The sequence below is a fragment of the Carassius carassius genome, chromosome 36, assembly GCF_963082965.1.
Source record: "Carassius carassius chromosome 36, fCarCar2.1, whole genome shotgun sequence".
Taxonomy (NCBI): domain Eukaryota; kingdom Metazoa; phylum Chordata; class Actinopteri; order Cypriniformes; family Cyprinidae; genus Carassius; species Carassius carassius.
The window spans coordinates 24,494,469-24,509,879 of record NC_081790.1 but is presented as its reverse complement, the minus strand read 5'-3'; the positions used below and the strand labels follow the sequence as shown (position 1 = coordinate 24,509,879).

The 15,411-nt window shown below is 36.2% G+C and overlaps 1 protein-coding gene across 1 annotated transcript in view; it reads left to right on the top strand.

The window, feature by feature from the left end:
- The window catches only part of LOC132117463 (rab proteins geranylgeranyltransferase component A 2-like), a 61,575-nt gene that overhangs the window by 17,542 nt on the left and 28,622 nt on the right, over positions 1-15,411 (top strand). Inside the window, exons 6-8 of the mRNA XM_059526762.1 lie at positions 117-233; positions 1,325-1,445; positions 5,118-5,340. Coding sequence (XP_059382745.1) covers positions 117-233; positions 1,325-1,445; positions 5,118-5,340 — 461 coding nt within the window. The remainder of the gene's footprint in view (positions 1-116; positions 234-1,324; positions 1,446-5,117; positions 5,341-15,411) is intronic.

Here is a 15,411-nt window from a genome sequence, read left to right as displayed (position 1 = left end):
ACCTTTAAACAATTAAAACACCATCATGTAGTGATCACAGTCTGGCATCTAACTTTAAATGAACTTAGAGGGCAATGAAATGCAATTTATAGTGTTCTCTTTGACCCTCTTCAAAGTTGATGTATTCACGTGGTGCACTGGTGGATCTGCTCATCAAATCTAATGTGAGCCGTTACACAGAGTTCAAGAACATCGGACGTATCCTCACCTGCAGAAATGGAAAAGTGGAACAGGTATGGAGCTGATCTTTTTCAATACATCCTATTAACAGAATCATATAAATGCAAAAATGATTTAAAGGAATATTTATATTTAACAAAAAAACTGACATTTTAGCCAATAAATAAATTAGGGATGGGACGATAACCGGTTTTATTGATAACCGTGATAAAATTTGCTGAAGGTTAGTAATATCGTTTAAAAATGAATTATCATTAAAACCGTGTTTGATTATCGCGGTTTTAATAACTCACTATTAAATCATGTCCAGCCAGCAACAGTCTGACGCAAGCGCAGCGCAAAATGTTTTTTTGTTTTTTTTCGAGAAGGAATGGCGAAAGTCAGTGACTTTTCTATGCTTTTCTATGCTTCTACACTTTTCATTGTAAGGAAGGAACTGCCACAGAATTTAATCTTTCTTTAAATTAAGTGCATAGAGTTGCTTGTTTTATTAGTTGTTTGTTGATTATTAAATATAAAACTTGCTGAAATGTTTTCAGTGTGAGCATCAACTATTTTTGAACACTTTCATCTCGTTTCAACAAAACCGTGATAATATTGATAATCGTGATAATTTTAGTCACTATAATCGTGATATTAAATTTTCATACCGTCCCATCCCTAAAATAAATAAAATAGTGCAAACATTTTTCCAAACTGCTTGTTCTATGTAGGGTTGCACTAATTTTTTATTTTATTTTATTTTTCCTTCTCAAACCAAAATTTCTTTGTATTTCATCTTTTCCTCATGACTGCATTATATTTTAGGTCTAATATGAAGCAACCTGATTCAAATTATTAGAGCAGTTCAGCTAAGATAAAATGATTAAATTGATTTGCTGCTTGATTTATCTATTTCTACCTGATAAGAGCATTGACGCAAAAGGTGTTTCTCATTTCACTAAAAATATTAAATGCAGCAATGTAATGCAAAATCCATCTGTGTGAGTAATTCAGGGTTAAAGGTAAGCCGTTTTCTCACAATTTTACATCCTCCTCTGAAGTGAGTGTGTGTAATATGTGTATTTGTGTATGCACTAATGCATATATATACATACATGTCACTACTTTAACCTGCTCTGTCCTGTTTCTTCCTCCCCTGAAGGTGCCTTGTTCACGGGCAGATGTGTTTGCCAGTAAGCAGCTGACTGTGGTGGAGAAACGCATGCTGATGAAGTTTCTTACCTTCTGTCTGGACTTTGAGCAGCACCCAGAGGAGTACAAGGGTATGACCTATGTGTTTGTTTCCCTGCAGCTTTCTGATTCGCATGAAACATCAGAGATCTATCACAGACATTTACTGTAGATTTCAGTTCAGATAAGATATCTCTGTGAACTAGTGATTTTAGTTTTTAAAGTCGACTTGAAATCAAAATGTAACTTTTTTCACTTTCTTAACTAATGGTTTTTTGTCTTATTATGCGCAACCAATAAGCAGTGCATGCTATTCAAAGCTGTAGTATATAACTTTTTTTTTATTTAAAAATGAGCCAAAATCAATATTTGAGCAAGTACATAACCAGCCAGGGTTCAAATCTATCGCCTTACTTTAGCCCAATTCACAGCGGTTCGCTTATAATAATGTTTTCTAATTTGATTGGTACGGGTAGGTTTTTGCAGGAAATTTTGCAGTCTATGGGACAGTCACCTGCCTCCTGGTTTTCATCCAAAATATCTTAAATTGTGTTCTGAAGACGAACTAAGCTTTTACAGTTTTGGAATGGCATTAATGACAAAATTTTCATTTTGGGGTGGAGTAACCCTTTAACATTAAAGGGGTCGCTGGATGCTACATTCACTTTTACAAGTACCGTATCTTCCGGACTATAAGTCGCACTTTTCTTTCATAGTTTGGCTGGTCCTGCGACTTATAGTCAGGTGCGACTTATTTATCAAAATTAATTTGACATGAACCAAGAGAAAACATTACCGTCTACAGCCGCGAGAGGGCGCTCTATGCTGCTCAGTGCTCCTGTAGTCTACACTGAAGACATAGAGCGCCCTCTCGCGGCTGTAGACGGTAATGTTTTCTCTTGGTTCTTGGTTCTAAATAAATGCGACTTATATATGTTTTTTTTCCTCAGCATGACGTATTTTTGGACTGATGCGACTTATACTCCGGTGCGACTTATAGTCCGAAAAATACGATAGTTTGAACTGAAATGTGTGTTGGCAGTGTGTGTACACAACTACCCAATAATGATAAAAATCCACCCAGTGCAGGGTTGCAGACTGTGATAATTTTTTCTGCTGGAATGACAAACTTTTTGAGCGGTCACACTGGCATGACCACCGCGTTGCATTTGAGAAACATGAAAAGAAATGAAAGCGAAACTATGCTACGCGAAACTATAATAAAGTGCTATGCTTCAGCTGTGCAACACAGACTGTTTATCAGCTCAGACGGCAACACAAACAAAACTTGTCCCAGCTCAGGTATTGTCCACATAAAATATCAAATCAAGAAACCAGATTTTTTCAGAATTGTACACTTATTTTGTGTGTATGCAGTAAGAAAAGTCACAAACTTTTCTTTAATTTGCTACTAAATCTCAGTTGGACTGTTTCCTTATGCTAGAAGAATAATGGTATATTTAATGAATGGGTAATTCTTCTGTATATAAAAAGTAGATTTCGCACCTTTTACTGTTATAAAAGTAAATTTTGTATGCATCTTAATTAAAGCTTGGTGCTTTACTGTCAAATCTGTATAAACAAAAGAAAAATAAACAAGAAATGAACATGAAATATCATTAGTAACTGCACTTATTAATGCAAAACAATAGTAATTTTATGATTAAATTATCTTTATTTTGAATACCCTCACACACCACCCCCAGCGCTACCAAATCTGCTCCTAGCGCCACCATCTATAGAACTCAAATAACAGCATTTCTAAAAGTATGAGACAACAACAAACAAAAAAACATAGGCCTACCATTAAAAGATGTTCTGGCACTGGTTCTCCACTATCCTCTTCAATAATATCGGGCTCAAACTTATAAGCGATATTAATGACAGCATTGTTTAAAATACAAACAAAGCAAAAACCACTGAATTGAGGGCCGGGATGTTTAGAAGCGCACTATAGGTGGTTTAGCCAATCACAGCACATACTAGGCTAGCTAACCAATCAGAGCCCATCGCCTATTTCTGAGGGAGGGGCTTCATAGAGAAGGGACAGGGCGGTGTGGAATAAAGGTAAATTATATGACAAATCATGTGTTTTTCTAAAAACAAAGCATTAACACATTTTAGACTGCCCCCATACACACAATTAACCCTAGAAAAAAAAACACTGAACCACCCCTTTAAGACCCTAAAGAATCATATCACCCTGTGAAAAATGGGTATCCGATGAACCCTTTAATTTGAGAATAAAGTATAACAATAATAATAATTTGCACCGTTTGATGTGATGTGATATTAAATCACCATTGGTAGTGCGATTTATTGTAATGCTTTTTTCCTTAGTTGGTCAGGACAAACTTGGCAGAGTTGTTACTTGTTCAGGTGACAACATCTGGTAAAAATTCTTATTTGGGTCATATATTCCAAGATTTAGGCTACAATCTGTGATTGCTAAGTACAACATGTGTGACTGCCACACATACTCCTCAAAACATTAGATTCATCTGGGCTGGAGCCGTGCCGGCGCACAACCCACGCAAGGAAGATAATTCCGCATACAGCTGCAATTGCAGGTTTTTAAACTGAGATGGCGACAGAGGCAAAACCTACAGACTTCAGCTTTAACGAAAAAATATTTCAAATAATTATATAATATAATAATATTAACCAAAAATAACATCCACGCTCCAGTCAGATGGCAGTGCATTAAATCAAGCCCCATTAAATGAATAATTATAGGTTATAGATGATATACAGTCTCAGAAAAGTGAATTAGAAAACTATGGAAAAACTAAATTGAAAATCCCCTTTGACCTAAACTTTAACTAAACGTTAACTAAAAAAAATAATTTCAATGTTATTTATAAAAAAAAAAAAAAAGTACACTCGTGATTTCAAATCGTGTTGCGCTTTATGCATTTGCCCACTGTCATATTCATGTCATTTACACTGTGTGCTGTATGGAAAATAAGTGTTACCCTTGCATTATTTGAATTTTTTTTATTCCCAATGCACACAAACCTCCCAGAATACTGAGTACTATTGGTTGCAATGTTTTCTTAAATTATATTTTTATTAAATATTTGTGAAAAATACTTTGTCATCTAAAGTATGTTTATTTTACACATTTATTTTTTAATCCATTGTCAAATGATTTAAAAATAAAAATTATATCAGCTTTATATGACCCCCCCCCCACTCTGCAGTGTTATTTTTCCTAATTATTACATATCTGTATTTGTATTTGAAGATTATTTTATTTGATAAGAGTGTTCCAATCTGTGTCAATGGTATTTTAAATATTAGAACAAGTGTGGACATTCGTAACTTGAAAGTGTGAGGCCTCTAGTATCATTCTCTTCCAGTTATTTTCCAGTAATATTCCAAACTGCTATTTCTTATCATATTATTTTGTTTTATTATTGTAATCATGAATTTATTGCTTTGTAGCACAAGTAATTTTACAACTTACTGTGCTTTGTAATTCTTCTAGTTATTTACCTAATCCAGGAAGTAAATCAGAAGTTTCACAAACTCAGAGAAAATAGCTTACTTCCGCATTGCAAAATAAGGTGGATATTGCGCATTGATTTGATTGCCGTTTCATGTTGTCTTTAAAGCTATAGCCGCATAGCCTCAGTCACACTGACTTTTGTTTTTCAACATGCAATAATAACTACTTCGGAAATAAAATAGCCTTTCATTCATTAGTGATAGGTCACATTATACTTTTGCACTCTAAACATTTGAAATTGTCCTTTTTGTAGACTATACCGAGAAACCATTCAGAGACTTCCTGAAGAACAATAAGCTCACTGAGAACCTGCAAGACTTCATCCTGCATTCGATCGCTATGGTGACGCAGCAGACCCTTACGGAGGAAGGACTAAAGGCCACGCAGCACTTCCTGCGATGCTTGGGACGCTACGGCAACACTCCCTTTCTGTTCCCTCTGTATGGCCTGGGAGAAATCCCACAATGCTTTTGCAGGTAAACTTTACGGAATACTGTTACAGAATGGAGAAAAAGACTTTGTCAGGTCATTTCACATCAGGGATAGCATATGTAAGCAAATGCATATGTAAAATAACATGATAATCCAACATTAAACACATATATCAAATCATAAACATAAATAAACATGTATAAACATATATATATCATATAAATCAAAACTGCTTAATGTTACATGAAATGAAATGTCAACCCAGGAACTGGTATAGGATGCTTTTTTGGGTGTTGATGGAAGTGATCTACTTTCTGGAAGTAATCTTTTCTCTTTTCATTTCATTTTCATGTAATTTTCTCTTTTTTGATCCACAATCTTGGATCTGCACGTCTTTAACCAAGCCCTTCATAAGCTTCCGTTCAAGATGCTCATGCAGAAGCACATCTTCGGGTGCATCCTTCTCCAAGATTGGTTTGCAACGATTGACCTGAAGGATGCGTGCTATCCTCTGCGACACAGGACATTCCTGCAGTCCACGTTCGAGGGACGAGCATACCAGTACAAGCTCCTGCCCTTCTCTGTCACCCCATGTCTTCACGAAAATTACAGAGGCAGCACTCGTTCCCCTGAGAGAGGGCATTTCTCAATGAATGGCTCATACTAACTCAGTCTCAGGATCAGTTGTATGAAAACAGGGACTTGGTGTTATCACACCTCGGCCATTTGGGCCTTCGGGGCACCTGGGAAAAGAGCAAACTCTTCTTGTTGCAGAGGGTCTCTTTTCTCTGTGCTTAGTTGGATTCAGTCGAACAGACAGCATGCCTCACTCAGGAATGTGCTCATTCAGTGTTGAACTGACTGAATATGTTCGAGAGCAGGACAGGGGCTACTTCATATGAGACCACTTCCACACTGGCATCATGGTCGAGTCCCGAGGTAGGCGTAGCAACGTGGCACTCACAAACCTTCACCCTGTGGTCTGACCTTGCCTTTCTACAGGCAGGAGTGCCCCTAGAACAGGTCTCCAGGCATGCTGTGGATCACATGGATGCCTCCACCACCGGCTAGGGGGCCATGTTTGATGGGCTTTCAGTCTTGGGGGTTTGGATGGACCCCCAACTGCACTGGCACATCAATTGGCTAGAGTTGTTGGCAGTACGCTTCGCCTTGATCCATCTCAAATGGCGCTTACAAGGCAAGCAAGTACTAGTCCACACGGACTGCAGCTGTTGCGTACATCAACTGACAAGGTGGTCTATGCTCCTGTTGCAACTCTCCAGACACTGTGCAAGATCAGGGAGGACGAGGAGCAGGTCCTGTTCATGGCGCCTTATTGGCCCACTCAGACCTGGTTACCACATCTGATGCTCTTCCTGACATGCCCTCCTTGGCAGATTCCTCTGAGGAAGCATTTACTGCAGGGATGGGAAACTTAGATTTTTTTCATTTTTCTCCTTCATACAGTAGGTGTCCAGCCTATCTGGGCCTTACCGCCACGCGTACCACCAGTTATAAATTTGACTGCTAAATGAATGATAAAGAGCTATATTAAAACTTGTTTTGTAAAATTTCTTCGTCATTTGAATATTGATTTAAAAATCGGTTTAAATCATAAATCAGATTTTTTTTCTAAAATAAAAAAAAACTGGGATTTTTTTTTAGGCCAAATGATATTACCCTACTTTAAAAGCAAGTAAAGAAGGTTCCCTTTGAAATCACTTAAGTTGTCAATTACTTAAACTTTTTTTACATCGTGTGAATGTTGTTGATTATAATGAGAGAACTTGAGTTTAATCGTGAGGACGTTTTATTAATTCTTTAGTTTCAAATATTTAATCGTGCCGGTTTAATTTTATTTGTTTATTGTTTTAGGCAAATTAGGCCTAAATAATGGGAACGAAATAATACAGTGCTTCACATTTAAACATGCAACAATTTCTTAATCAGTTTACAGACAAATGTCTTTTTCCCAATAAGTTATGTCAAAATAAAGGACAGGTAACGAATAACAAAAATGCATGTTTTATTAAAGGAAAAAATATATTTACATTTAAAATATAAATTAAAATATAGGCATAATATATTAAAATATTGACATTTTGCATATTAATCCATGTAGCCTACCCCCCTAAAATAGGCTACCACTTTTAATGCTATGATGCAAAGTAAACCACAATTTCTTTTGAATAATATAACATATAATTAATATAATATAAATAATACTGCACACCTTTTAAATGTGTCAAATCTAAAATGTGGTTTAATACCATATAGCTTAGAAAATATAAGCACAGACTCAGGCACAGGCTTGACATTTATCCTGCTTGAATTCGTTCTAAGAAATGCACATAACTTCATAAATACCAAACTTTCATCTGTGAATATTAAATATTAAATATATTAAATATTTAAACTATAGTGTTTTTCTTTCATTTTCCGTGACTGAAGCAGTCAAATGTAACACATCAGCGAGGCAAAACTGACGTCCATTTGCGAAAACGTGCTTTGATGCGCTTGTTTGATAACTTGTGGTTAAAGCGCCACTCAGCGGTCAAAAAGATGCAAGATACCCACGGCGGTAAAAAAGGCGTTTTCGATGTCTACTTAGTGTACCAAGTGGCCAGATTAGTAATCCACATCCATACACCTTTTACACCGTCTGACTCAATTTCCTTTTTACTGAATGAAATTAAAGTATAACTAATTTAATTCATTTTTTAAGATTTTAAAACTCATGCAGTTATGCTAATTCAGAAGGAAAACTTTGTTGTCAGTGGACAGAAATATTACCCCAACAAATAAAATATACAGAGGTCCTTTATTGTATAAGTGGCCTACAGAACATTCTCAAAACAACCTAAGAGGACAGTTGAAAGGGGCTTATAAAAAAAAAAGTTTTTCCAAATGATACCATAAAATAACCTAGTATCTGCACGATTTTTTTAATCAAATTGAAGACCTTTAAAAACCTTTTTAAGATCTGCACTTCACATTTCAGCCTTTAAACAAAAGTATCAATTATTATATTAATTAAAACAATTTTATATTAATAATTATTTTAAATAACATAAATATATTTTTGTTTTTTAACCCTCTGAGGTCTAAAGGGGTTTGGGGGCCTGGAGAAGTTTTGTCAGAGAGGGAAGAGTTACAAGAAAGAATGTAAGGACAAAGTAAATATATATAATTTTATGTTTGTAGTTTATTTAGAATATATTTAATTATTCCACAGAATAATTAAATATTAACTTGCGAGTGCAGTTAAACAGTTTATTAGGAACAATCAAAGCTGACTCTCAAAGTTGAATTTTTTGCATCATTACTCCAGTCACACAATCCTTCAGAAATCCTTTTAAAAATCAGATTTTCTACAAAAAAAAAAAAAAACATTTATTGTTATTATTATCATGGTAGCACTTTATTTTACAGTCCTGTTCCTCATGTACATACTATGTACTTATTATAGTAATTACAATAACTATGTAATAACTAGGTACTAACCCTGAACCTACCCCTAAACCTAACCCTACCCCCATGTAATTACCTTGTATTAATAGAACTTTCTTAGATAAATACACTGTAAGTACACTATAAGTACATGTTAGTACACGTACTGTAAAATAAAGTGCAACCATTATCATTATTATTATTAATGTTGAAAAGAGCTGAGAATATTTTTTTCAGGTTTTTTTGGGGATAAATTGAAAGAACAGCACTGTTTGTTACATTTATTACATTTACATTTATTTGTTACATTTTTATTATTTACATCAAGCTTTTGAATGGTATAGTGTATATTGTTATTGAAACTTCATAATGTTTCACTTGATTATACATTTAGTCAGGAATTATAGTTTGGCAAAAGTCTAACTAGTAAAATGTTTGCACGTTAAGTATATACATGAATAAAAAAAGACTTACTCATGTTTATTTCATGTAATACTCATGTAATCTCTGCTGAATAAAGCGCTTCATTCTTTTTTTTTCTGAGGAAATCCAAAACTCAAATCCTGAGGTAATCCTCAACACATCTTTTTGGGGTGAATTAAGTCTTATTGCTCTCAGCGCAAAGCAAACAGTAAAAACTAAAAAAAAAAATACTTTCTTTTCTACATGGGCGTTTAAAAGCAGCGAGCTTCAAGTGAAACATTGTAATCTGAATAGCGAGTTCAGCGCGGGGGCGTGGTCACATTAGAAGATAATGAAGGGAGACGTGCTTTGTTTTTCATCTGGATTACTTTATCACAGAATATTTGTTCGGCAGCACTTTTATAGTTTAAAAGTAGACATGTCAAGCTTTCTATAGATCTCTCTCTCATGTCTCTTCGATGAGTATTCACTGAGTTACAGTTAATTTTAATGACGCGTTTCTAAATGAAGATCACCGCAGACAAAGGCTGCAGACAGCACACCTTGTTTATCTTTATTTTATAAATGCACAAAGTTTTGTTGTCATTATGTCTGTATACAAATAAAAGTAGACCCTTTACAAATTCAATTGATCTAATGCTCTTATCTGTACGATCAACACTGAAAGTGTAATTTAAGTTCTTTTCGTGGTTATAAGGAGAAAATGCCTCATAGCACGTAGACTCCAGAGTGTTAATTGTTTAGATTTTTATAATGCATTAGCTTTTTGTCGATCTGCTGGTTCACATTTAAAAATATGTGGCAAAAATAGCAAATGGGCCTATTGAAAAAGCTAATCCGTTCTCTGTCAGCAGGTTTCACTTTCGGATCGGCAGAAATATAGTGGCTTATTATTCAGATCACTGAACGGCCGGGTCACCAGCTCGGCTCCTCAGCGAAAACCTGAGTATGTGTTGCATCTGCTGCCTATTTATACTCATGCTGCGATCAGCAGCAGCTGGATGCAGTCATCGCATGCCAATGTGCATAGGCTCGTTTAGTTTACACTCGAAGTAGATTGGTCTCTCTAGTAAGATTCCCAATTCGTTGGTCACTGACGTGACGTCTCCGTTCCTTCCTTCAGAGAATGATGGTTACAATACGTAACGGAGACGTTATTTCTTTTGACATATTGCATGTTCAGATATCATACAGCTAAATATTCTGGGGGCCATGAAAGTTTTGTGAAAATAATCAAAAATGCTGGCAGTGACTTTCTTCTTCTTCTTTTTATTAAAGCTTTTGGGTAGAGAGTTAATGGCACAACGACAAAACATGGCTGTTTAAATCTGAGAGTAAAAAATTGCTAATAAGATTCAACTCTAGGTTTTTTACAAGTCACTTTTAGCTCACATCCTCCCAGCTCTGAGGGAGAAGGGAGAAGCAGGCCGTTAGGAGGAGGGTCAGAGCTCTGCAGGACCGTTAGTGTTTGCTCTTAGCACATTGAATCTGCTGGGAGCAGTGCTGTGAAACGGTGGCACTTAGAGAGGAGCAGTCTTCAGCCGTGTACCGCTGAGAGGAATCATCATCACAGAAACCATGAGCTGGCATCAGGCCAGGTTACAGAGAGCATCTCCCCAAAGACAAGCAGAGCAATGGAGTGTTTATCTAAAATGCACATATGACTCCAAGCTCTGCTTTGAGCTTTGCTCTTAGAAAAAGTTATTTTTACGTACACAGTATGTCAATAAGCTTGTATAGCTGATGTGCTAAAATAGATCAGGCCAATAATATCAGATCAATTGCCAAATGTTGCTTTCAATGTAAATGCGTCAGATAGACATCAATATTTCATTTTAATTTGCGCTTGTTTTTGCTCTTATGTAATCATGTTCTGTGAAACGATTATATCATAATTCCACATAAAGGCAACTTACCCCTTCACCTCCAAATTTAAGCTTGATGTGTCTCATCTGAGAGACCTGCAAATTTTAATGCGCCTCCTCGTCTGTGAGGCAGAGGCATTAGCATTTTTGATTTCCATAGTTTTCCACTAATCACCCTTGCTGATATTCATATAAGCACGCTAGAGCACTGAGGCATGAACCCACCTGCAAGCTGTCCATCATCTGTGGAGGGAAACGCAAGAAACAGTTGTCACTGCTGACTATTTTTCTCCATGACTTCATTTTAAAATTGTGCAGTATTTATATTTAATCGTCAGTGATGGTTTACAAAATGGCTGTTGTAAAATGCATCCCAAAAAAAAAGGAAGAAGAGTTGATTCCTAACCCTAAGGTTGTGGGTTTGAGTCTCGGGCTGGCAATACCACGACTGAAGTGCCATTGAGCAAGGCGCTGAACCCCCAACTGCTCCCCGGATGCCAGGTGTGTGTTCACGGTGTGTTCACTGCTGTGTGTGTGCACTTTGGATGGGTTAAAATGCAGAGCACGAATTCTGAGTATGGGTCACCATACTTGGCTGTATGTCACTTCACTTCACTATTGTCATTGCTAAACTGCATGTTCACAGTTAAAATGCACCTTATAAATGTGATGCAGATGCATATTGCTTTTTATTATTGGTATCTTGGTCACACAATAAGCTGTATGGCATTTAATTAAATCAAGGAAAGTAAAGAAAGACAGGAAGGACAATTCTTTCTCTTCTGTGTCAGTCGTTGACGTGCTTACCACAAGATTACCATGACGCATTAAAGACTGAAATGGAAAAGAACAGCTTGGAATTAATCAAAATATCTCCATTTGTGTTCTACAAAGAAAGTCAGTCAAACAGATTTGGAGCAACATGAGGTTGAATAAATAATTACAAAATTAGCATTTTTGCATGAACTATTACTTTACGTTGCAATGAAGTAGGCTGAAAAAAATTTGGTGTCCACTGGTCACTCAATTGTTTGTGTGTTAATTCTGAAGTAGAAAGACTGATGTTGTAGTTTCTTGTAAAACATACTCCAGTAATCTGTAAGATATATAATAGATTTTTGTATTTTTATTTTATGCCAAAAATTTTAAATCAAAATGTTTAATATATTTGAAAGGGGTCATATTATACTACATGAAATGTGTGTTAGCATTGTGTGTACACAACCACCCTAAAATTATAAAAAATTCACCCTGTGATTATTATTATTTTTTTTTTTTATCTGCTTAAATCTTTACCCCTTTCTCAAATTGAGCTGATCTCAGATGCTTGTCTGTGTGACGTCACAAAAACAGGCCCTTCCCACGATAGTTTGATTGTCAGTAATGTTTCAGCACAGACTGGACTGATGTTTTACCTTAGACCCGCCCTGAGTGAGCTGTCATCAGTCCACCGTTGTTTCACCAACCGGAGCTGATGTAGACAAGAATGACTCCTAAGCAATTGAGGTGTTCTGTTGTTGAATGTAATAATGAATATAGCGGTCGTCATTTACTCCTGAAATCTGAGCTGCTGAAGACACAGTGCATTACGTTTGTTTTTGTAGAGAATGTGCACCTGATTTACATAAATGCGTCTATGTTAGCGCGAATCATTCGTGATCCAGCTTGACCTACAGAAGAAGTTAGTGAACTTTTTATATATATATATATATATATATATATATATATATATATATATATATATATATATATGAATCTTTGCAAATCCTTTCCTAATTATGTCTTATTTAGCAAGTTTCATGGTGAATGCGGCTAAAGTAAACGGAAGAGAGGGGCGGGGTCTGCAGAGTAAACAGGGTAGACAGGGTAAAATAAGGTGTTTTTACACTACCATTGAGAAATTTTAACCAAACTTTGTTACAGACTTTTCATTAAGACCCTAAAGAATCATATCAACTTGTGGAAAATTCCCATCCTTTGACCCCTTATATTTTATACCACCTGTGCCATTTGCCAATGTGAGTTACACAGGTACAGAATGCCAGAGCAGACAGGTGAGTCTACTAGAGAATTAAAAGACTTAAATAAAGCACTACAGAGAGAGGTGACAGAAGCATAAAAGAGAGGAAAGAGACGGACCTCAGTAGGGACAAATGCAAGGGATTGAGAGACAAAAGTCAGAAAGAGCGAGCAAGCGAGGGAGGCGGGTTCATTCATCACACTGATACCTGCTTGCAGGTGATAAATGGATACATGGAGGTGCAAGCTCAATAATGCGCACTCTCTCAGTTATTCACAGATCAGCGAGCAGCTCTGCTAATATAGTGATGAAATGCTTTACCGTCTTCCCCCGCATTATCCCTCAAGTTTTGACAGCAGAGACTTTTTAATTTCTAAATAACCTTTGGCACTTTGACTGCCATCTTTCGTCTTCTGCACTCCGTTCCGGTTCCCCCCTCTCGGTCACCGGGATGTTTTTTGGAGCCGGCGTGATCCATTCAGCCCGGTAAACACATTTGGCCGTGACAGGTTATGATTTGCACCTGCGATCACGGCACTCCAATCAGACAACAGTCAAACAGAAACAGATTGAGAGGATGGGGAAATGCATTAATTAGAGCCGATGATTGTCTTTGCATCATTCCCTCATATGTCGCGTTTCCTCTCTGTCATTCGTTTTCCTCCCCCTTTACCGTGTGTTCTCGGGGAGCAATAAACATTTAATTTATTCAGATCCAAACAGGATTTAATTTTCGCACAGAAAGGCCTGCCAGCCAGCATGGCGCTTTGTTTTCTTTTAATTATTGGCCAACCATTAGCCCCCCACTCAGCTTCCAGCACCCTAGATTACAAGCGAATTTGCAGGCAATGAACCTGACAGGTAAGTGGTCTTTGCTGCGTGTGGTAATTTTGTTTGTTTAGCATCTCCTGCAAGGTAAGGGAATTTATTGTCAACGCATACAGAACGCTAATAAAACCTTCTCTTTTTTTCGGGGGCCTCCCATGGGCGCCCTGTTTTTTTTCCCTCCAAACCTGGAGCTTTAGCTTGAGCTTTTTGATGTCCAAAAGTGGCATCAGGTTTTTTGTTGTTGTTGTGTTGCTTTAATCAAGTGAGTCAAGCTTTTCCTCCTTTTGTTTAATAGACTGAGATCTAACAGGTCACAAGGGATGCATTCAAGATTTTTTAGATTAATGGCTTCAATTCCGGCCCATTATTGACTATCTGCTGGGAAATTGTGCAGAATGTTTTGCTCTTTTGTTTAAAGAGGGTGAGCTGTATTTTCTGGGTTCTCATCAAACAAGCATAAATAGTCAAAATGCCCTTTTAATTATTAATTCATTTTATTTTTTTAAACTATATATCAATTTATTTTTGTTTAATATTTATTAATTTATTATTAGTTTATCATGTATAGACAAACAGGGTGTGCTTAAGCTATCAACACACAAAGAGTTATAATCATTTATGTTTTAATCCAACACATCCCATTAAACATTCTCAGTGCTGTGGGAACAGTAAGTGAACTTTACCTTGTTGCCATTACTAGGATGATCCACAAAATTTTTTTTTGATGAGTTTTGCAAGTTGTTTGTCTTGAGCAGTTAAACAGCTGACTGTTCTTTAGGCTTTGGTTTTCCAGCATATTCTTCATATCTGAACCCTTTACAACAATTTTGAGATCAATTTTTCTCATACACTCATACACAACACACAGTTTGAAAACATAGAATTATCTAATTGTTTCTGCCTATTTTAAGATTTAGACATAGTACAGGGTTCATACAAGGTGCTTGAAGTACTTCAGTTTTGCTTTTTGAAATTGAATCCTGGAAAACCCATGAAAACAGCCATATTTATGAAAGAGTGCTAGAAAAGTACTTCAATTTTTGAAAGGCAGTATATATGAAATTAGTTTGAATAAGGTAATGTTACTAAAATAAGCAATAACTTTGCCATAGTATTCTTTCAAGTGTTAAAGTTGCCACAGTTAATGCATACTTTGCATGTGCTGCACTTTATTTGTACCATTTTGTTTTGTTTATGTATTAGAATTTCAAAGATAATAACGATATTGTTTGATAGGTGAGATCTCTCATTTTAGTCCTTGGAAAAAAAAAAAAGTCCTGAAAGTCTTGGAATTTAATTTTGCTTTATTATTAAGAATGCTGTTTTTGCTTATTTACAGTCTAATCAACCTGAAGGAGTGAGTTTGTGTGTGCGCATTTGTGCATAAAATAGGATTAAATTCATCAATAATAAAAGTACAGTTTCACAAAAGTTTTTTTTGTGTTGAAGGAAGGCTCATGAGATTATAAAAAGGTAAGAAAACATTGACTAAATGGTTCTTTGTGGAACCAAAAATGGTTCTTCCATGG